Below are 20880 nucleotides of genomic sequence, written 5' to 3'. Positions count from 1 at the left end.
TCTGTGAAAGCAGAGAAAGACCAACGAAGTGTCTGAGGGAGGCCGAAGGCTTCCTGTGGAGAACTTGTTCTTACAAGATGTGTATGGGGGATGGGGAAGGAACGAAAGGGACTTTGCAAAGACACGCAGCTCCTGGTGTGTTCAGGGGCTGTGGTGGGAAGCTCGCTGTGGCTGCAGTGTGGAGTGTGTGGATGGAAGAGTGGCCTGCGATGAAGCTGGATGCAGACCGCTGTGTTGAGCTGCTCAGCGACATGCTGTCATTAGGCTTTAGGCTCTGAGCACTGGCTAGCCAGCGGGCTTGGGATCAGAAAAGTGAAAAAACTCCATCTTGGAAGATAAATGACTGCCTCCATCTCATTATGTTCAGCCATAAGATTTTAACATTTAGAAGGACAGTGGATGTTGTAGCCAAACTTTAAAAATAGACTGTATGGGAGGGAGACGCAAGAGGGAGGAGATATGGGGATATGTGTATATGTACAGCTGATTCACTTTGTTATACAGCAGAAACTAACACACCATGGTAAAGCAATTACACTCCAATAAAGATGTTAAAAAAAAAAAAGGCTGTACAACAGGGAGTGACTAACTGTCACTTCCTAGAGAGTTTTGGAGAGAGAGAGCCCTTAAGAGTTGTCTGGGGGCTCTGGCAACTGCCGATTGTTGTACTAAGTGGATGATTTAGACCGTTATTAGTCCTATAGCTCCGGTTTTTAAGAACTGCCTGTCAGGCATTTGGGTGCCTATCAGTCAGCGTGAAGGGCAGCTCCCACCTTCCAGGTGTATGGGATTGTGGTGCTACTGGGGGAGAGAATTATCCTGCCTCAGAGAAGAATGTTTTGATGTTTTATATTTTTAATGGAAATATTCAGGACCAGGGAAGCATTATTGATTTTAAAGATTGGATTGAGAATATTCTTTTGCAGTAAGACCTGAAGTTAGCATTTTATTTATTCATTCAACAAATCTTTACCGAACATCTACTCCGTGCCAAAGATACTGTTACGTTCGAGGCTTTTCATTGGTAAACAAGAGAGGGTTTATGTTGCTTACATTCTCATGGGAGAGATGATTGTTAAACTGTTTATCAAATAAGGTAATTAAAGGTTGTGATGAGAATTATGAAGGACATAAACAAGATGAAATGTTGGAAGGAAGAGGGGACTGATGGATACTGTAAGTGATCTGATCGGGGAAGGCCTTTCTGAAGCCTAGTGTGTGCAGAGAGGAACAATCATACGGGGAGTAGTCAGCTCTGAAGCCTGAGGAGGGGACGATGGGCCAGCGGAGCTAGACTTGGGGGATGAGTGGACAGAGGTGGAGATGTGATGATGGGGGAGCCAGGAAGGCGTCAGGCCACACGGCCTGTAGGCCACAGAAAGGTATTTACTGGGGAACCACTGTAGAATGTTGAATAGGGTGAGTGGTATGAGAGCCACCCATTTCTCTTTCAAAGAACTTTTTTTTTTTAAGACACTTTTTTTCAGAGCAGTTTTAGGTTCACAGCAAAACTGAGGGGAAGCTACAGAGATTTCCCGTCTACTCCCTGCCCCCCCCCCCCCCCCCCCCCGCGTGCACAGTCTCCCCCTTCATCAGCATCTCCCGCCTGAGTGGGGCATTTGTTGCAGCTGATGAGCCCGCACTGATATAGCATGATCACCCAGAGTTCATCGTTCACCTTAGGGTTGGTGTTGTGCGTTCTGTAGGATTGGGCAAATGTATAGTGACATGTATCCATCTTTATGGTGTTAGTATTTTTATTGCCCTAAAAATCCTCTGTGCTCTGCCTACTTATCTCTTCCCCTCCCCCCCACAAACCCTGGCAAACACTGATCTTTTTACTGTCTCCATAGCTTTGCCTTTTCCAGAAGGTTACAGAGTTGGAATTATACAGCATGCAGCCTTTTCAGATTGCCTTCTTTCACTTAGTAATGTGAACTTCAAGTTCCTCCATGTCTTTTGATAGTTTGATAGCCCATTTCTTTGTAGTGCTGAATAATATTCTAGTGTCTGGATGTACCAGAGTTTATTTATTCATTCACTTACTAAAGTGCTAGTTGCTTCCACATTTTTACAGTTATCAATAAAGATGTTGTAAACATCCTGGTGCAGGTTTTGTGTGGGCGTAAGTTTTGAACTCCTTTAGATAAGTACCAAGGGCTGCAACTGCTGGATCATATGGTAAGATTATGTTTAGTTTGGTAAGAAACCTTCAAATTGTCTTCGTAAGCGGCTCTGCCTTTTGCATCCCCACCAGCAGTGAATGAGAGTTCCTGTTGCTCCACATTCTTACCAGCATTTGGTGTTGTCAGTGTTCCAGGTTTTGGCCTTTCTACTACGTTTGTGGTGGTATCTCGTTTTAATTTGCATTCTCCTGATGACATATGACGTGGAGCGTCTTTTCATAGACTTATTTGACATCTGTATGTCTTCTTTGGTGAGGTGTTTATTAAGATCTTTGGCCCATATTTTAATTGGGTTGTTGAGTTTTAAAAGTTCTTTGTATATTTTGGATAACAGCCCTTTATCAGATAGGTACGTTTTGCAGTTTGTCTCCCAATCTGTGGCTTGTCTTCTCCTTCATTTGACATTGTCTTTTGTAGAGCAGAAGTTTTAAATTTTAATGAAGTCTAGCTTATCAGTTACTTCTTCCATGGATCTTGCCTTTGGTGATATTATTTAAAATGTCATCACCATACCCAGGGTCATCTAGGTTTTCTCCTATATTGCCTTCTAGAAGTTTTATAGCTTTTGTGCTGTACATTTAGGTCTGTGATCCTTTTTTTTTGGTCTTCGTTGCTGCGCACGGGCTTTCTCTAGTTGCTGAGCGGGGCCTACTCTTCACTGCGGTGCTTGGGCTTCTCATTGCGGTGGCCTCTCTTGTTGCGGAGGACGGGCTCTAGGTGCGCGGGCTTCAGTAGTTGTGGCTCATGGGCTTAGTTACTCCGTGGCATGTGGGATCTTCCCGGACCAGAGATGGAGCCCATGTCCCCTGCATTGGCTGGTGGATTCTTAACCACTGTGCCACCAGGGAAGTCCCTGTGATCCATTTTGAGTTAATTTTTGTGAAAAGTCTATACCTATATTCACTTTTTTACATGTGCATGTCCAGTTGTTCCACCACCATTTGTTGCAAAGGCTGCCTTTGCTCCATTGTATTGCCTTTGCTCCTTTGTCAGAGATCAGCTGGCTGTATTTATGTGGGTCCATATCTGGGCTTTCTCTTCTGTTCTGTTGATCCATTTGTTCTTTTGCCAGTACCACACTGTCTTGATAACTGATGCTTTATAATAAGTTTTGCAGTTGGGTAGTATCAGTCCTCTAACTTTGTCTTTCTCCTTCAATATTGTGTTGGCTATTTTGGGTCTTTTGTCTCTCTATACAAACTTTAGAATTATTTTGTTGTATTTTGTATCCACAAAATAACTTATTGGGATTACACTGAATCTGTACATCCAGTTGGGAAGAATTGACATCTTAACAATATTGAATTTTCTTATCTGTGAACATGGGATATCTCTCTATTTATTTAGTTGTTCTTTGATTTTGTACATGTGAGTTTTATACTTTTCCTTGTATAGCTCTTTACATATTTTGTTAGATTTATACCTAGGTGTTTTGTTTGGGGGGATGCAACTGTAAATTATACTGTGTTTTTAATTTAAAATTCCACTTGTTCATAGCTGGTATATAGGAAAGTGATTGATTTTTGTATATTAATCTTATATCCTGAAACCTTGCTATAATTGCCTATTAGTTTCAGGAGTTTTTTAAATTGATTCTTTCAGATTTTCTACATAGATGAACATGTCATCCACAAACATAGTTTTATTTCTTCCTTCCCAATCTGTATACCTTTTATTTCCTTGTCTTATTGCATTAGCTGGAACTTCCAGTAAATGTTGAAAAGGAGTGGTGAGAGGGGGACATCCTTGCTTTGTACCTGATCTTAGTTGGGGAAGCTTTTTTTAAAAAATTTATTATTTATTTTTTATTTTTGGCAGCATTGGGTCTTCCTTGCTGCACGCGGGCTTTCTCTAGTTGCGTTGAGGGGGGGCTACTCTTCGTTTTGGTGCACGGGCTTCTCATTGCGGTGCCTTCTCGTTGCAGAGCATGGGCTCTAGGTGCACGGGCTTCAGTAGTTGTGGCTCTCGGGCTCTAGAGTGCACGCTCAGCAGTTTTGGTGCACGGGCTTAGTTGCTCTGCGGCATGTGGGATCTTCCTGGACCAGGGCTCGAACCCGTGTCCCCTGCACTGGCAGGTGGATTCTTAACCACTGTGCCACCAAGGAAGCCCAGTTGGGGAAGCTCTGAGTTTCTCAACATTAAGTATGTTGTTAGTTGTTGGGTTTTTTTTGTAGATATTCCTTAGCGGGTTGAGGAAGTTCCCCTCTGTTTCTGGTTTACTGAAGTTTGTGTCATGAATGCATGTTGGAGAGCTGATTGTTCCTCTCTTTTTTTGTCCTTTTGTTTTTGGGGTTTTTTTGTGTGTGTTTCTTTGGGGTAATAGCTTCATTGAGATTTCACATACCATATATATTAACCATTCAAGGTGTACAATTCAATGTTTTTTAGTATATTCACAGAGTTATGCAACAATCAGTTGTAGGACATACCGCCCTAAAAAGAAACACCACACCCTTTAGCAGTTACCCCCACCCCCATTCTCTTCTCTCGGCTTCAGGCAATCATTGCTGTACTTTCTGTCTATAGATTTGCTTATTCTGGCCATTTGCTATTTCATATAAATGGAATCATGCAAATGTGTGGTCTTTCGTGTCTGGCTTCTTTCACTTAGCATAACGTTTTCAAGGTTCATCATATTGTAGCACATATCAGTACTGCATTCCTTTTTATTGCTGAATAATAGCCAGTTGCATGGATATACCATGTTTTGTTTATCCATTCATCAGTCGATGGACAGTTGGGTGGTTTTACTTTTTGGCTTTTATGAATAGTAATATGAAATTCTGTATACAAGTTTTTGTGTAGACATATGTTTTCATTTCTTTTAGGTATATAACTAGGAGTAGAATTGCTGGGTCATATGGTAACTGTATGTTTAACCTTTTGAGGAACTGCCAGTGACTGCCTCATTTTATTTTCTACCAACAATGTATGAGGGTTCCAGTTTCTCCACATCCGTGTTAACACTTATCTGTCTTTTTGATTATAGCCATCCTAGTGAGTGTGAAGTGATATCTCGTGGTTTTGTTTTGCATTTTCCCTGATGATTAATGATATTGAGCATCTTTCCATGTGCTTATTGGCCATTTGTATGTCTTCCGGGGAGATATGTCTATTCGGATCTGTTGCCCACTTAAAAATTACCTTTTAATTATTAAGTTTTAAGCATTTCTCATGTATTCTGGATACGAGTCCCTTGTCAGATGTATGATTAACAAGTATTTTCTCTCATCCTCTGAGTTGTCTTTTTACTTTTCTTGATGGTGTCCTTCGAAGCACAAAAGTTTTTAATTTTGTTGAAGTCAGAGAGCTTATTCTGACTGCTCTGTATGAATCTGGATTCCAGGGACAGGTGTGGAAGCAGGAGAGCAGTTGTTACAAGAACAATGCAGTGGTCCAGGTGAGAGGTGTACTGGATTTATCTCAGGCATGGCCACAGAGTTGGTGAGAAGGGGCCAGCTGTGACGTAGGTTCGGGCATAGAGCTGATGGAACGAGGTTAGGGATTACTGTAGGGGTGAGGGAGAGGGAGAAATCATGGATGAATGCTAGGGTTTCAGCTTAAATAATTTTGATCCAAAATTTGATTATGCTGTCTGTTACCTGCTACAGAAGTATGATAGTTTTTAATGGAGTTTGGCCAGCGAGTCCTGCACTCCCTTCTTACACATTTGAAATTGCTTTTGGTTGTATGATCACTGATTGTGCCAAGGAAATGGTTCTAGAGACTCTGACCTTCCATATTATCCTGTAATACTGCCTAAGCCACCTCAAATAAACATATTTTCTAAGTGAGACTAGTGTGCCTGCTTTACAAGTGCAGTTTCGAAGCAAGTCCTCTGCCCCCTTCTAACCAGACTGCAACCTCAAAGCCCATTCTGTGTAGAGATTATGGAACTCTCAGTGAATAGTATCAGTTCAAGGGAATGAGGTTTTTTTTGTTTGTTTGTTTGTTTTTGCAGTACGTGGGCCTCTCACTGTTGTGGCCTCTCCTGTTGCGGAGCACAGGCTCCGGACGCGCAGGCTCGGTAGTTGTGGCTCACGGGCCCAGCCGCTCCGCGGCATGTGGGATCTTCCAGGACCAGGGCACGAACCCGTGTCCCCTGCATCAGCCTGTGGACTCTCAACCACTGCGCCACCAGGGAGGCCCCAAGGGAATGAGTTTTTGAAATCTAAATGTCATAATTTGACAAAGCTACTTTGAGGAAAAAGACTTTTAAAGGAGGAATTAATATCAGCTGACATTTGTGAAGTGCTTAGTACCTCTGCTTGCTTCCTAGGAGATCTCATCAGCTAAAGTGGAAATTAAAACACTTTAAGAAAATCTTGGTTTATGAATATAGCATGTTCTCTTCAGTTTTTTTGTCTTTTTTTCCTGCAGTACACAGGCCTCTCACCGTTGTGGCCTCTCCCGTTGCGGAGCACAGGCTCCGGACGCGCAGGCTCAGCAGCCATGGCTCATGGGCCCAGCCGCTCTGTGGCATATGGGATCCTCCCGGACCGGGGCACGAACCCGTGTCCCCTGCATCGGCAGACGGACTCTCAACCACTGCGCCACCAGGGAAGCCCTCTTTTCCATTCTTGAACTCACTCCTTACTTGCAGATTTTCCTTTTTTATAACTCATTCATTTATTCAATAAATACTTAGTGTGGGACTTCCCTGGTGGTACAGTGGTTGAGAGTCTGCCTGCCAATGGAGGGGACACGGGTTCGAGCCCTGGTCTGGGAGGATCCCACATGCTGTGGAGCAACTAAGCCCATGCACCACAACTGCTGAGCCTGTGCTCTAGAACCTGCGAGCCACAACTATTGAGCCCGCACACCTAGAGCCCGTGCTCCACAACAAAAAAGAAGCCACCACAGTGAGAAGCCCGTGCACTGCAACGAAGAGTAGCCCCTGCTCACCGCAGTTAGAGAAACCCCATGCACAGCAGCGAAGTCCCAATGCAGCCGAAAATACATAAATAAAATAAATAAGTTTATAAAAAAATAAATTAATTAATACTTAGTGCCTCCGATGTGCCTGACCCTTTTCTAGGTTCCAGGGGCTAGAGGGATAAGGGAGGTGGATGTGGCCTCTGCTCTTGGGCTTACAGACCAGTGGTGGAGGGGGCCAGGCAGAGATGGCCATCAACAGGAGAGGAAGAGGATGTGTGGAGAAAGAGAAGCAGGGGGTGGGCATGTGACAGAGAGTCCTTCGGAAAGGGCTGAGGACTTGAAGGGCAATGGCCTAGATTCAGGTCTTGCCCGTGTGGTCTTGAGCAAGTCTTGTGACCTGCTGGCCCTCAGTAGCTTATATAAAAGTTTGGTTTTTTTTTTTTTTTTTTTTTTTTTTTTGCTGTACGCGGGCCTCTCACTGTTGTGGCCTCTCCCGTTGCGGAGCACAGGCTCCGGACGTGCAGGCCTAGCGGCCATGGCTCACGGGCTTAGTTGCTCCACGGCATGTGTGATCTTCCCGGACCAGGGCACAAACCCGTGTCTCCTGCATCGGCAGGCGGATTCTCAACCACTGCGCCACCAGGGAAGCCCTGGTTTTTTAAAATTTAGAATATAATTGCTTTACAACATTGTGTTAGTTTCTGCTGTACAATGAAGTGAATCAGTTTTATGTATACATATATCCTCTCCCTCTGGGGCCTCCCTCCCACCCCCTCCCAACCCACCCATCTAGGTCGTCACAGAGCACCGAGCTGAACTTCCTGTGCTTTATAGCAAGTTCCCACTAGCTGTCTGTTTTACGCATGTTAGTGTATTTATGTCAATTCTAATCTCCCAGTTCGTCCCACCCACCCCTTCCCCTCCTGTGTCCACATGTCCATTCTCTACGTCTACGTTTCTCTTCCTGCCCTGCAAATAGGTTCATCTGTACCATTTTTCTAGATTCCACATATATGCGTTAATATACAATATTTGTTTTTCTCTTTCTGGCTTACTTCACTCCATATAACAGACTCTAGCTCCATCCACATCTCTACAAATGACCCAACTTCATTCCTTTTATGGCTGAGTGATATTCCATTGTATACATGTACCACATCTTCTTTATTCATTCATCTGTCTTTGGACATTTAGGTTGTTTCAATATCCTGGCTATTGTAAACGGTGCTGCAATGAACCAGTTGGGGTACATGTGTCCTTTTGAGTTATGGTTTTCTCAGGGTATATGCCCAGTAGTGGGATTGCTGGGTCGTATGGTAGTTCTATTTCTAGTTTTTTAGGGAATCTCCATACCGTTCTCCACAGTGGCTGTATCAATTTACATTCCCACCAACAGTGCAAGAGGGTTCCCTTTGCTCCACACCCTCTCCACTATTTATTGTTTGTAGACTTTTTAAAAATAAATTTATTTACTTTATTTATTTTTGGCTGAGTTGGGTCTTTGCTGCTGCCCACGGGCTTTCTCTGGTTGCGGCGAGCGGGGCTGCTCTTTGTTGCGGTGCATGGGCTTCTCATCGCACTGGCTTCTCTTGTGGAGCATGGGCTCTAGGCGCGTGGGCTTCAGTAGTTGCGGCTTGCAGGCTCTAGAGCGCAGGCTCAGTAGTTGTGGCGCATGGGCTTAGTTGCTCTGCGGCATGTGAGATCTTCCTGGACCAAGGATCGAACCTGTGTCCCCTGCATTGGCAGGCGGACTCTTAACCACTGCGCCGCCAGGGTAGCCCTGTAGATTTTTTGATGATGGCCATTCTGACTGGTGTGAGGTAATAACCTCATTGTAGTTGTTTTTTGTTTGTTTGTTTTTTGGCTGAGTTGGGTCTTCGTTGCTGCTAACGGGCTTTCTCTAGTTGCCGAGCGGGGGCTACTCTTTGTTGAGGTGCGCAGGCTTCTCATTGCGGTGGTTTCTCTTGTTGTGGAGCATGGGCTCTAGGCACACCGGCTCAGTAGTTGCAGTGCGTGGGCTCTAGGGCGTGCAGGCCTTAGTAGTTGTGGCGCGTGGGCTCTAGAGTGCAGTGTTCAACTAAGCACGTGGGCTTAGTTGCTCCGTGGCATGTGGGATCTTCCAGGACCAGAGATCGAGCCTGTGTCCCCTGCATTGGCAGGTGGATTCTTAACCACTGTGCCGCAAGGGAAGTCTCCTCAGTGTAGTTTTGATTTGCATTTCACTAATAATTAGTGACTTTGAGCATCCTTTCATGTGCCCCTTGGCCATCTGTATGTCCTCCTTGGAGAGATGTCTATTTAGTTCTGCCCATTTTTCAATTGGGTTGTTTGTTTTTTTGATATTGAGCTCCATGAGCTGTTTGTATATTTTGGAGATTAATCCTTTGTCTGTTCCTTTGTTTGCAAATATTTTCTCCCATTCTGAGGGTTGTCTTTTCGTCTTGTTTATGGTTTCCTTTGCTGGGCAAAAGCTTTTAAATTTAATTAAGTCCCATTTGTTTATTTTTGTTTTTATTTCCTTTACTCTAGGAGGTGGGTCAAAAAAGATCTTGCTGTGGTTTATGTCAAAGTGTGTTTTTCCTGTGTTTTCCTCTAAGAGTTTTATAGTGTCTGGTCTTATATTTAGGTCTTTAATCCATTTTGAGTTTATTTTTGTGTATGGTGTTAGGTAGTGTTCTAATTTCATTCCTTTACATGTAGCTATGCAGTTTTCCCAGCACTACTTATGGAAGAGGCTGTCTTTTCTCCACTGTATGTTCTTGCCTCCTTTGTCCTAAATTAGGTGACCATATGTGCGTGGGTTTATCTCTGGGCTTTCTATCCTGTACCATTGATCTATATTTCTGTTTTTGTGCCAGTACTATACTTGTCTTGATTACTGTAGCTTTGTAGTATAGTTTGAAGTTGGAGAGCCTGATTCCTCCAGCTCTGCTTTTCTTTCTCAAGATTGCTTTGCTATTCAGGGTCTTTTGTGTTTCCATACAAATTGTAAAATTTTTTGTTCTAATTCTGTGAAGAATGTCATTGGTAATTTGATAGGGATTGCACTGAATCTGTAGATTGCTTTGGGTAGTATAGTCGTTATCACAACATTGATTCTTCCAATCCAAGAACATGGTGTATTTCTCCATCTGTTTACATCATCTTTGATGTCTTTCATCAGTGTTTTATAGTTTTCTGAGTACAGGTCTTTTGCCTCCTTATGTAGGTTTATTCCCAGGTGTATTATTCTTTTTGTTGCAATGGTAAATGGGATTCTTCCCTCAATTTCTCTTTCTGATCTTTCATTGTTAGTGCATAGGAGTGAAAGAGACTTCTGTGCATTAATTTTGTATCCTGCAGCCTTACCAAATTCATTGATTAGTTCTAGTAGTTTTCTGGTGTCATCTTTAGGATTTTCTATGTATAGTCTCATATCATTTGCAAACGGTGACAGTTTTACTTCTTTTCCAATTTGTATTCCTTTTATTTCTTTTTCTTCTCTGATTGCCGTGGCTGGGACTTCCAAAACCATGTAAAAGTTTGTAGGGTAAGGATTAAATGGGTGAATGAACACTTCATAAAGTATAACACGCTGTGTGATGATATATAACATGCTTCCCTTTATTGAGGGAAGCTTTGAATCCAAATTTTCAAGAGGTGTGGGTGTCAGTGCAGAACAGTTAGGAGGTGTTGTGTAGCTGAGGTTCTGAGTGCTGTGGAGGCTGTGGCTCTCCAGCCAGGGGACATGTTTCTCCACCACCTCGACACAGTCAGCTTATTCCTGCGTCTGGATTGGTCCACTGTTCTCCTAGTGCATGTCTTTACTGTTTCTTTTCCACACGCTATTTTTATTTTGGCCATGTGGCTTGCGGGATCTTAGTTCCCCGACCAGGGATCGAATCCGTGCCCCCTGCAGTGGAAGTGCGGACTGCCAGGGAATTCCTCTTTTCCACGTTCTGTCCCTCCTGGTGGGCTTCAGAATTCTGGATGTTTCTGGTGAAGCTTTCTCCACACTCTAGTCCACACTGCTCTCTCCCTCTTCTCATTGTGACCCACAGATTAGCACCTAATCACATCTAGTTTTATGTCTCTTCACAGTTTCTTTTGCCTCCCTAGCTAGATCATAAGTTACTTGAGATGAAGAACTATTTTTAATATTTTTTCCACCCCTTCCCCTCCATAGCATTTATCACAATATAAATTACAGGAGCCAGCACATATTGAAGTGAGTTTTGAATTAAAATGCTCAAAAGTGATCTTAATGACACTTGGTTTACTTTCTCTGTTTAATTCAGCTCTGACTATAATTCATACCTACCTGAAAGTTCGTTGTTCCCACTATTATGCCTGACTTCTCTTTGCATGACTAGATGTTGAAAGCATTTAACGGCTTGTTCTTTTGCCCCCAGGTTTCCCTAGATGCCAGTTAAAATTCCTTGTCCTGCTTGAAGATCATCTGTGGAAACGTTGGCCATGGCATCTGTATCAGAGTCTGTTACATTCAGAGAGTTCTGCCCTTTGTACTATCTCCTCAATGCCATTCCCACAAAGATCCAGAAGGGGTTCCGCTCCATAGTGGTCTACCTCACGGCCCTGGACGCCAACGGGGACTACATTGCCGTGGGCAGTAGCATTGGCATGCTCTACCTGTACTGCCGGCACTTGCAGCAGATGAAGAAGTACAACTTTGAGGTGAGTCTTGCTTGTCCTCACCTAAGCACGTGTGAGCCCTGGCTGATGTTTAACATGCTTGTGAGTTCCAGGATGGGGTAATTCGCTTCTGATTTGCTAGAATATGGCCTGAGTGCCCTTCCCAAACAATACTTTACGACCATTTTTAATTGAGGTGGAGTACAGCTAAAAATGTTGATGTTTTAACTTTTTTTTCCTGCCTCCAAAGATCCAGTTACTTTAAAAGAGAACATTACAGTGTTTAACACTTAATAGAAAACTTTGAAAGTAGGCATGTTTTTCTAAGTGTTTTCTTTTTTGTTTTGGGTTTTTTTTTTTTTTGGCTGCACCATGCGATATGCAGGATCTTAGTTCATTGACCAGGGATCGAACCTGTGCCCCTACAGTGGGGTCGTGGACTCTTAGCCACTGGACCACCAGGGAAGTCCCTCTAAGTGTTTTGTTTCTCAAAATACCTTACCTGACTTACTCAAATAATCACTAGCTATTCTGGTGAAATTATTGTGAAAAAAGGATCAGGATCAATGTTGGCTAGCTGCCAGAACACGTACATCTTAAATGAGGTCACTTCTGTAGAACACTGCCGTTGGAGTCCTGACCGACCTCTGTTCTGTGTTGGTTGACTCAGGCATCTCTGTGTATTGTAGTTGTTGGGGAGGTGGACTGAATTCACCCGCTGAGTTGATATCTGTGATTTATGAGTGCTCGGGTTTTGTGAGAGACTCAAGGGTGACTGAGTTGTGACTCCTGCCTCACAGCCTCATGGGATGCTACTCTGCGTGTGGTTAGTGGACTTTTACAGCCTAAGACAAGGCTTTTGTGTTTAAGAGAAGTATTTACAAATATCTGTATTTTAATCAATATTCAACTTAAATTAAAGTTTAACTTAAAAAGTTAGTTTTTGTTAAGCCTCTATACTCAATTTAAAATAACACAAATGGTTAGCATGCATATAGCACTTACTGTGTGCCAGGCATTATTGTAAACCTTTACATATATTAATGCATTTCATCCTCACAAGACTCTGTGAGGTAGATGATGTTTTCTCATCTCCATTTTACCAGGGAGACAACTGAGGTACAGAGAGGTTGAGTGACTTGTGAGGTGGTTAGGAAGTGCTGGCACCATTGTCTGAACTTGGGCAGATTGGCTCTAGAGTTTATATTTGTATTTTTTGTATGAAAATTAAAACTATTGCTATTTCTTTTCTTTATTTAATAGCTCATGGATTTGACTGCTCAAATTCCCCACACATTTAAAACCATTACCTAGTTAATCTTTAAAACTATGCTTATGGATTAATATATCTGAGATCTCTCAAATACTTCAGCACTTAACAAAAAAGACTTATGAATCCAGCAGTGAACCCCTAACAGGATAGACCAAAGAAACCCATGCCCAGACATATCCTAATCAGACTTCTAAAAACTAAAGACAAAGAGAAATCTTAAAAGTAGCCAGAGAACGACACGTTACCTGTAAGGGACAATGATTTGAATGGCCACAAATTCTCATCAGGAACTATGGAGGCTAGAAGACAATGGTACAACATTTATAAAGTGTTGAAAGAAAAGAATGGTCAGCTCAGAATTTTTACCCAAGAAAAATATCTATTAGGAAAGAAGGTGAAATAAAAATATTCTCAGATGAAGGAAAACTAGAGGGATTCATTGCCAGCAGACCTGCTCTAAATAATTGCTTCAGGAAGTTCTTTGGGAAAATGAGAAATGGTACCAGAAGGAAACTTGGAACATCAGTAATGAAGGAAGAATAATAGTAAATACAGTAGACTGTTTCTCTCCTCTTGAGTTCTTTAAAATATACTTGACAGCAAAAATTATAACACTGATTGAGTTTTCAGTGTGTATACATGTAGTAATATATAAGATAACTATAACGTAATAGGGGAGAGTAAGGGACCTATATGGTAGTAAGGTTTCTACATTCTTATATATGTATATATATATATATATATATATATATATATATATAAAATTTTATTTATTTATTTATTTATGGCTGTGTTGGGTCTTCATTGCTGTGCGCGGGCTCTCTCTAGTTGCAGTGAGCGGTGGCTACTCTTCGTTGCGGTGCGTGGGCTTCTCATTGCCATGGCTTCTCTTGTTGGGGAGCACGGGCTCTAGGTGTGTAGGCTTCAGTAGTTGTGGCACGTGGGCTCAGTAGTTGTGGCTTGCGGGCTCTAGAGCGCAGACTCAGTAGTTTCGGTGCACAGACTTAGTTGCTCCATGGCATGTGGGATCTTCCCGGACCAGGGCACGAACCCATGTCCCCTGCGTTGGCAGGCAGATTCTTAACCCCTGGGCCACTAGGAAAGCCTGGGTTTTCTACATAGATGATCCTGCTTGCCTCTGAAGAAAGAGTTTTACCTCATCTTTTCTAGTCTGTATGCGTTTAATTTTTTACTTAACTTACTGTGCTGGCCAAGATCTCAGTATGTTGTCTGCAGTGAGAATAGATATCTTTGCCTTAGCCTTGGTCTTCACCATTACATTAGCTATAGATTCCTCATGGACACTTTTTTTTTTTTTTCTCTGGTACGCGGGCCTCTCACCATTGTGTCCGCTCCCGTTGCAGAGCACAGGCTCCGGACGTGCAGGCTCAGCGGCCATGGCTCACACGCCCAGCCGCTCCGCGGCATGTAGGATCCTCCCGGACCGGGGCACGAACCCGTGTCCCCTGCATCGGCAGGCGGACTCTCAACCACTGCACCACCAGGGAAGCCCACGGACACTTTTTATTTCTGTTTATTTCTATCCTAGTTTTCTGAGAGTTTTTATCATGAATGAGTATTGAAGTTTGTCAGATACTCACTTGAATCTGTTGGGATGATATGATTTCCTTCTTTATTTATATGTTATGTTACATGAATTGAGTTTTGGTTATTATTCCAACTGTGCATTACTCTTTTAAACCCCATTTTGTCATGCTATATTATCCTTTTATTTTTGGCCTCGTGGCACGGCTTGTGGGATCTTAGTTCTCTGAACAGGAATTGAACCCAGGCCCTGGCAGTGAAAGCACCAAGTCCTAACCACTGGACCACCAGGGAATTCCATATTATCCTTTTTTTTTTAAAAATCTTGCTGTATTCCTTTTAGTTATATTTTGTTCAGATGTTTTGTGTCTGTGTTCATGGAGGAATATTGGTCTGTAGCTTTCTTACGATGTTTCTGTCTGGCCTTTCTTATTACACACATAACTATCTAGTGTTTTCATTCTATATTTAACTAATCAAGTTGGACATTATTATTATATTTTATAGACACTGTTTAGATTCCCTCACAGTTTTGCTAGCGTCTTTACTCACCATCCCTTGTTACATCTTAGTTCTTCCCTTTGCAGCCATTTTCTTTCTTGCTGTAGTATATCCTTTTTATTTTTATTTTATTTATTTATTTATTTTTGGCTGCATTGGGTCTTCATTGCTGCACGCGGGCTTTCTTTAGTTGTGGCAAGCGGGGGCTACTCTTCATTGCAGTGTGCAGGCTTCTCATTGCGGTGGCTTCTCTTGTTGTGGAGCATGGGCTCTAGGTGCGCGGGCTTCAGTAGTTGTGGCTGATGGGCTCTAGAGCACAGGCTCAGTAGTTGTGGCACACGGGCTTAGCTGCTCCACGGCATGTGGGATCTTCCCAGACCAGGGCTTGAACCTGTATCCCCTGCATTGGCAGGGGCATTCTTAACCACTGCACCACCAGGGAAGCCCTGGAGTATATCCTTTAGTAGTTCTTGTGTTGAAGTCTTTTGTTGGTAAGTACTCTTGATTTTTTTGTTTGTCTGAATGTCTCTCTGTCTTTGAATTGTTTAGAGGTATACTATTCAAGGCTAACAGTGTTTTCCTCTTAGTACTTTGAGGATGATACATCTCAACATCCATTGTTGAGATGTCTTTTGTTAATAATTGTTCATCTTTAGTTATTTCCCTTTTTTCTCTGACATATTAATATCTTCTCATTGCCTTTGAGGTTTTACTGTTTCACTACAAGATGTGTATGTGTGTATTTCTTTTCATGAGTCTTGTTCAAGGCTTGTGCTCCTGAGGATATAGGTCTTTCATCAGTTTTGGATAATTTTTAGCCCTTATCTCTGAAGATGTTTCCTTCTCTTATCCTCTGTTTTCTTTCCTTCTGGAATCCCAATTAGATGTAGGTTGGACCTTCATATTCTATTCTCTATGACTCTTAACTTACCTGTCATATTTTTTATCTTTCCTTTGCCACACAGATCTGTCATCTAGTTCAGTAATTTTCTTTCATCTGTGACTAGGCTGCTATTTAGTCTACCCTTGAGATTTTACATTCTTTTGATTCTTCTTCATTTCTGTTATTTCTGATAATAGTTTGGTCTTATGTTTCAATTTCTTTTTACATTTCTTTAACATTTTTAAGCATATTTCTTTTTTTATTACTGAAGCATAGTTGATTTACAATGTTTCAGGTATATAGCAAAGTGATTCAGTTATATATTCTTTTTCAGATGCTTTTCCATCATGGGTTATTACAAGATATTGAATACAGTTCCCTGTGCTATACAGTAGGTCTTTGTTGTTTATATATAGTAGTGTGTATCTGTTAATCCCCAATTCCCAATCTATCCCTCCCCTTAAGCATATTTCTTTTATGTTCTGGATTTCCTCACTCTAAATGAAATACTTGAGTCGGGATGAGGAGTTGTCCAATTCTGTTATTGCTTTCTTCAGTTGATTCTTCTTGAGGGGACCTATTTCCCTGTGCTCATGTCTAATTGTGAGCTATGTGGCTGATCCTAATATGTGGGAGTGCTGAGGGGCCTGGGTTGAGACTGTGTTCCACAGATGGGGTTGATGGTAACTCTGCCAGCCACCTTGGAGTGCTACAAACACGGAAGCATGTCAGGTAAAGTGCCTGGCATGAAGGTTCTTTTCAGTGGGAAGGGAGAATGAATTCAAACTCTGGTGCCGGATACGGCAGCTTTGTGATTACAGAGTCTTAGGAACCATTCTTTTTTATTCACTCCAGTCAATGCCTGAGATAACGCAGAGGTCCTTGTCAGCTTCATTTCCCAGCAAATTGATTTTTCCCTAGTTTACACTTTCACTGAGAGTTAGGTCTTCAGGGATTCTGGCTTTAGCAGGGCATATCAGTTCCCGCTCCCCACTTCACCTGGCCTGAAGCCTTTCCTCATTAACCGTGCTCACCTCAGAAAATCAAGGATCTAGGTGTTGGCCAGATTGCTCTATGTAGCCTGTAGCTTCAGGGCTGGCTTCTGTTCTAGTTTGACAGTATTCTTTTGGTTTTTGGCTCTTGTAGGTTTTCTTTACTTTCTAGAGATCAGCTATGCATTTAAAAGAATGTTTTATGTATCTTATTCAACATTTCTAGGTGTTTGGAGAGGAATGTTTTTCAGAATAGCTAGAGAGTGTTTTTTAAATAGCATTTAAAAGAATGTTTTATGTATCTTATTCAACATTTTTAGGTGTTTGGAGAGGAATGTTTTTCAGAATAGTTAAGAGTGTTATACTGTGAGAAGTTGAAACTTCTTATTTTGTTTCTGTCTGAAGTATAGTTAGATATTGATAATCTGATTCTTCGGATGTTTTGGTTCTTAAGTCAAGAACCAAATCTATTTAATAATCATATTAAATAATGTTAAGTGAAGTTTAGTACATTGGTTTATTAAAAGCACGTGTACAAGCATTGCATATAGATATTCAGGCTTCCAGCCCATCTGAGCAATGATTTTTATTTTGAAAGCGTTCATTCAGAAAAATTACACAACCGTTTTGATTTTGTGCTATGATGTGGCAAGATCTCCAATAAGTGATTTTGATTCCTGATGTAGTAGCAATTTTTATAATTACAAATTCCCAGGAAAAATATTCTCCTTTTAACATTCTGTTGCCATGTCAGACGATGCACATCTGAAGCATGTTATGTCACTTTCTTCCCTCAAAGCAGAGATGGAACCATCACTCAATTCCTGCACTCCTTTCATTCTCCTTTTCCACAGCCGACCACACCTTCCGCCTCCACGACCATGGATCTGCTCAGAAGGCATAGGGCAGCGAGGCAGAGCGGGGCCTCTGTAGGGTCACACTTGGGCGTGAGTCCTGACTCTTGATTCTCTCTAGCTTTGTGACCTGAGACGAATCACTTCACCTTTGTAAAGTGAGGATAACTCCAGCACCCGCCCTCTTGGTGGTTTGAGTACCCCAGGAGATAATGCCTGTGAAGCGCTGAACACGTTGCCCAGCACAGGACGTGCGCGACTGAGAGAGTGTCCCTTACAGAGAGAGTCGACGTGCTCTGGTCATCACTGCTGCCCTCCTCCTGCCCGGGGCGTCATACGCTTCTTTCCTCGTCAGGGTTTACTGCCCTAGTACCTGTTCAGTTGGCCGCTTCCCTTGACCAGGCGCGTACTACCTCCACCTGCACTATCGCAGGAGGCTCCCAGCTGGCCCCCCTGCCTGGTCCCACGCCTTCCTCCTTCCGTCCTGTTCCTAATGGGGTTACCAGAAACACCTCGACTGATACACCTGCAAAAGCAGGCATCTTCAAGGGTCCCCCTTTTCCTTCCTGCAGCTTAAGATCCAGGTCCCTTACCCTGTATCACGATGTGGCACCAAGTGTATTTATAGCCCATGAATATACGCTGCAAGCTGTAAAGTGGCAGATGAAAGTGAGCTCAGTCACTGCCACCCCCACTCGCGGGGGGCAGCTCTTCATGGGCACGTCTCATTGCTACAGCTCCACTGTGAGAGGGCGGGCCTGCGCCCTACTGTGTATTACCATAGCAGCTGACTCAGTACCCTGAACGCAGAGAGGATGCTTGCGTATTTGACAGATTGATTACCATCTAAATTACTGCATCAGGGATCAAAGTGGCTTATTGAAGATCTTGCCATATGTCTTAGCGAGGTCAAAATGGTTGTGTAATTTTTCTGAATGAGTGGTTTCAAAATGAAAAATGATCAGTCAGATGCTCTGGAAGCCTGAATATCTGTATTCAGTGCTTGACGTGTGCTTTTTAATAAACCAATGTTTATTAACTCAACCAAGCTTGAGTTAGTGTTATTGAATGTGATTATTGATCTGAGAACCCAAACACGCCAGGAATCAGTTTATAAAGCACTCTCAAATGTATTGTCTCATTGATCCTCAAGCAAGTCTGTGTGGCAGCTATGAGTGGACTACAGTCGGTGGATGACTTGTCCACGTTGAGAGACAAGAAAGGAGAGCTTGGGTCTGGGATAGCTCTTCTGACTCCAGACTCCGGTTTTGAGGGGAACTACCTCTCTTATCCAAGTTCCTTGGTACTCTCTTGATAAGAGCCCAGTGTATTCATACTTGATTGATCAGTATTTCCTTTCTCAGAAATGCAGTTTTAAACTTTTGTCATTTCAGGGACTTCCTTGGGGGTCCAGTGGTTAAGACTCTGCACTTCCAGTGCAGGGGATGCAGGTTCAAATCCTGGTCGGGGAACTAAGATCCCACATGCTGTGTGGCACAGCCAGAAAAAAAAAACAAAAACAATTGTCATTTCAAAGATAAAAAACCTAGAAAGAAAAAGAGATTATCCTTCTGAATTGTATAAATTTTCAATCAGGAATATATATATGGGCTGCAGTCCAATGAGGTTTTCCATTCCATTGTAGGTAACGTTTCATAGTCTGAAAGCTGGCCTGGTGACAGGCCCATTTGTTTTGTTTGTTTGTTTGTTTTAACATCTTTATTGGAGTATAATTGCTTTACAATGTTGTGTTAGTTTCTGCTTTATAACAAAGTGAATCAGCTATGCGTACACATATATCCCCATATTCCCTTTCCTCTTGCACCTCCCTCCCACCCTCCCTATCCCACCCCTCTAGGTGGACACAAGGTACCAAGCTGATCTCCCTGTGCTATGTGGCTGCTTCCTACTAGCTATCTGTTTTACATTTGGTAGTGTATATATGTCCACGCCACTCTCTCACTTCGTCCCAGCTTACCCTTCCCCTTCCCCGTGTCCTCAGGTCCATTCTCTACGTCTGCATCTTTATTCCTGTCCTGCCCCCTAGGTTCTTCAGAACCTTTTTTTTTTTTAGATTCCATATATATGTGTTTGCATATGGTATTTGTTTTTCCTTTCTAACTTACTTCACTCTGCATGACAGACTCTAGTTTCATCTACCTCACTACAAATAACTCAATTTCGTTTCTTTTTATGGCTGAGTAATATTCCATTGTATATACGTGCCACATCATGTTTACATCTTTTTTAAAAAAAATTAATGTATTTATTTTTTGGCTGCGTTGGGTCTTTGCTGTGCTCTGGCTTTCTCTAGTTGTGGCGAGCGGGGGTTGCTCTTCGTTGCGGTACGTGGGCTTCTCATTGTGGTGGCTTCTCTTGTTGTGGAACACGGGCTCTAGGTGCATGGGCTTCAGTAGTTGTGGCACATGGGCTCAGTAGTTGTGGCTCGTGGGCTCTAGAGAGCAGGCTCAGTAGTTGTGGAGCATGGGCTTAGTTGCTCCAAGGCATGTGGGATCTTCCCGGACCAGAGCTCGAAGCCATGTCCCCTGTACTGGCAGGTGGATTCTTAACCACTGCGCCACCGGGGAAGCCCGTGCCACATCTTCTTTATCCATTCATCTGTTGATGGACACTTAGGTTGCTTCCATGTCCTGGCTATTGTAAATAGTGCTGCAATGAACATTGTGGTACATGACTCTTTGAATTATGGCCCATTTGTTTTTGAATGTTTCCTCTTTCAGGGGAAAACGGAATCCATCACGGTGGTGAAACTGCTGAGCTGCTTCGATGACCTGGTGGCTGCAGGTACAGCCTCTGGGAGGGTTGCAGTCTTTCAACTTGTATCCTCATTGCCAGGGAGAAATAAACAGGTAAGTACTAATCATTTTAGCATTTCTTAACTTCTTGGCAAATTCCTCATGTCTTTTAAAATGAGGAGTCCTCATCTGCCAAGGAAGTACTTGCTCAGAAAAGCCTCACTCTGTGCTCTTTATAATCAGATGACATTTTTGTTCCTGGTAGGACACTTGGCAAGAAGCATATATGGGTAATTTTGCTTAATATTCTCTGGCTCTTCTCTGTCAGTTTTAAAGGTAAATAGACAGGTGGACCCTTGTGCAGGTTTTTGCATGGAAAC

The 20880-nt window shown here is 42.7% G+C and overlaps 1 protein-coding gene across 1 annotated transcript in view; it reads left to right on the top strand.

Annotated features, from left to right (window-relative positions):
* The window catches only part of TECPR2 (tectonin beta-propeller repeat containing 2), a 98390-nt gene that overhangs the window by 2323 nt on the left and 75187 nt on the right, over positions 1-20880 (top strand). The window contains exons 2-3 of the mRNA XM_059058196.2: positions 11456-11738; positions 20486-20614. Coding sequence (XP_058914179.2) covers positions 11520-11738; positions 20486-20614 — 348 coding nt within the window. The 5' untranslated portion in view covers positions 11456-11519. The remainder of the gene's footprint in view (positions 1-11455; positions 11739-20485; positions 20615-20880) is intronic.

Source organism: Kogia breviceps, chromosome 3, assembly GCF_026419965.1.
Source record: "Kogia breviceps isolate mKogBre1 chromosome 3, mKogBre1 haplotype 1, whole genome shotgun sequence".
Taxonomy (NCBI): domain Eukaryota; kingdom Metazoa; phylum Chordata; class Mammalia; order Artiodactyla; family Physeteridae; genus Kogia; species Kogia breviceps.
Note: the sequence above shows the minus strand (reverse complement) of the source record. Positions and strands in the feature narration are given on the sequence as shown.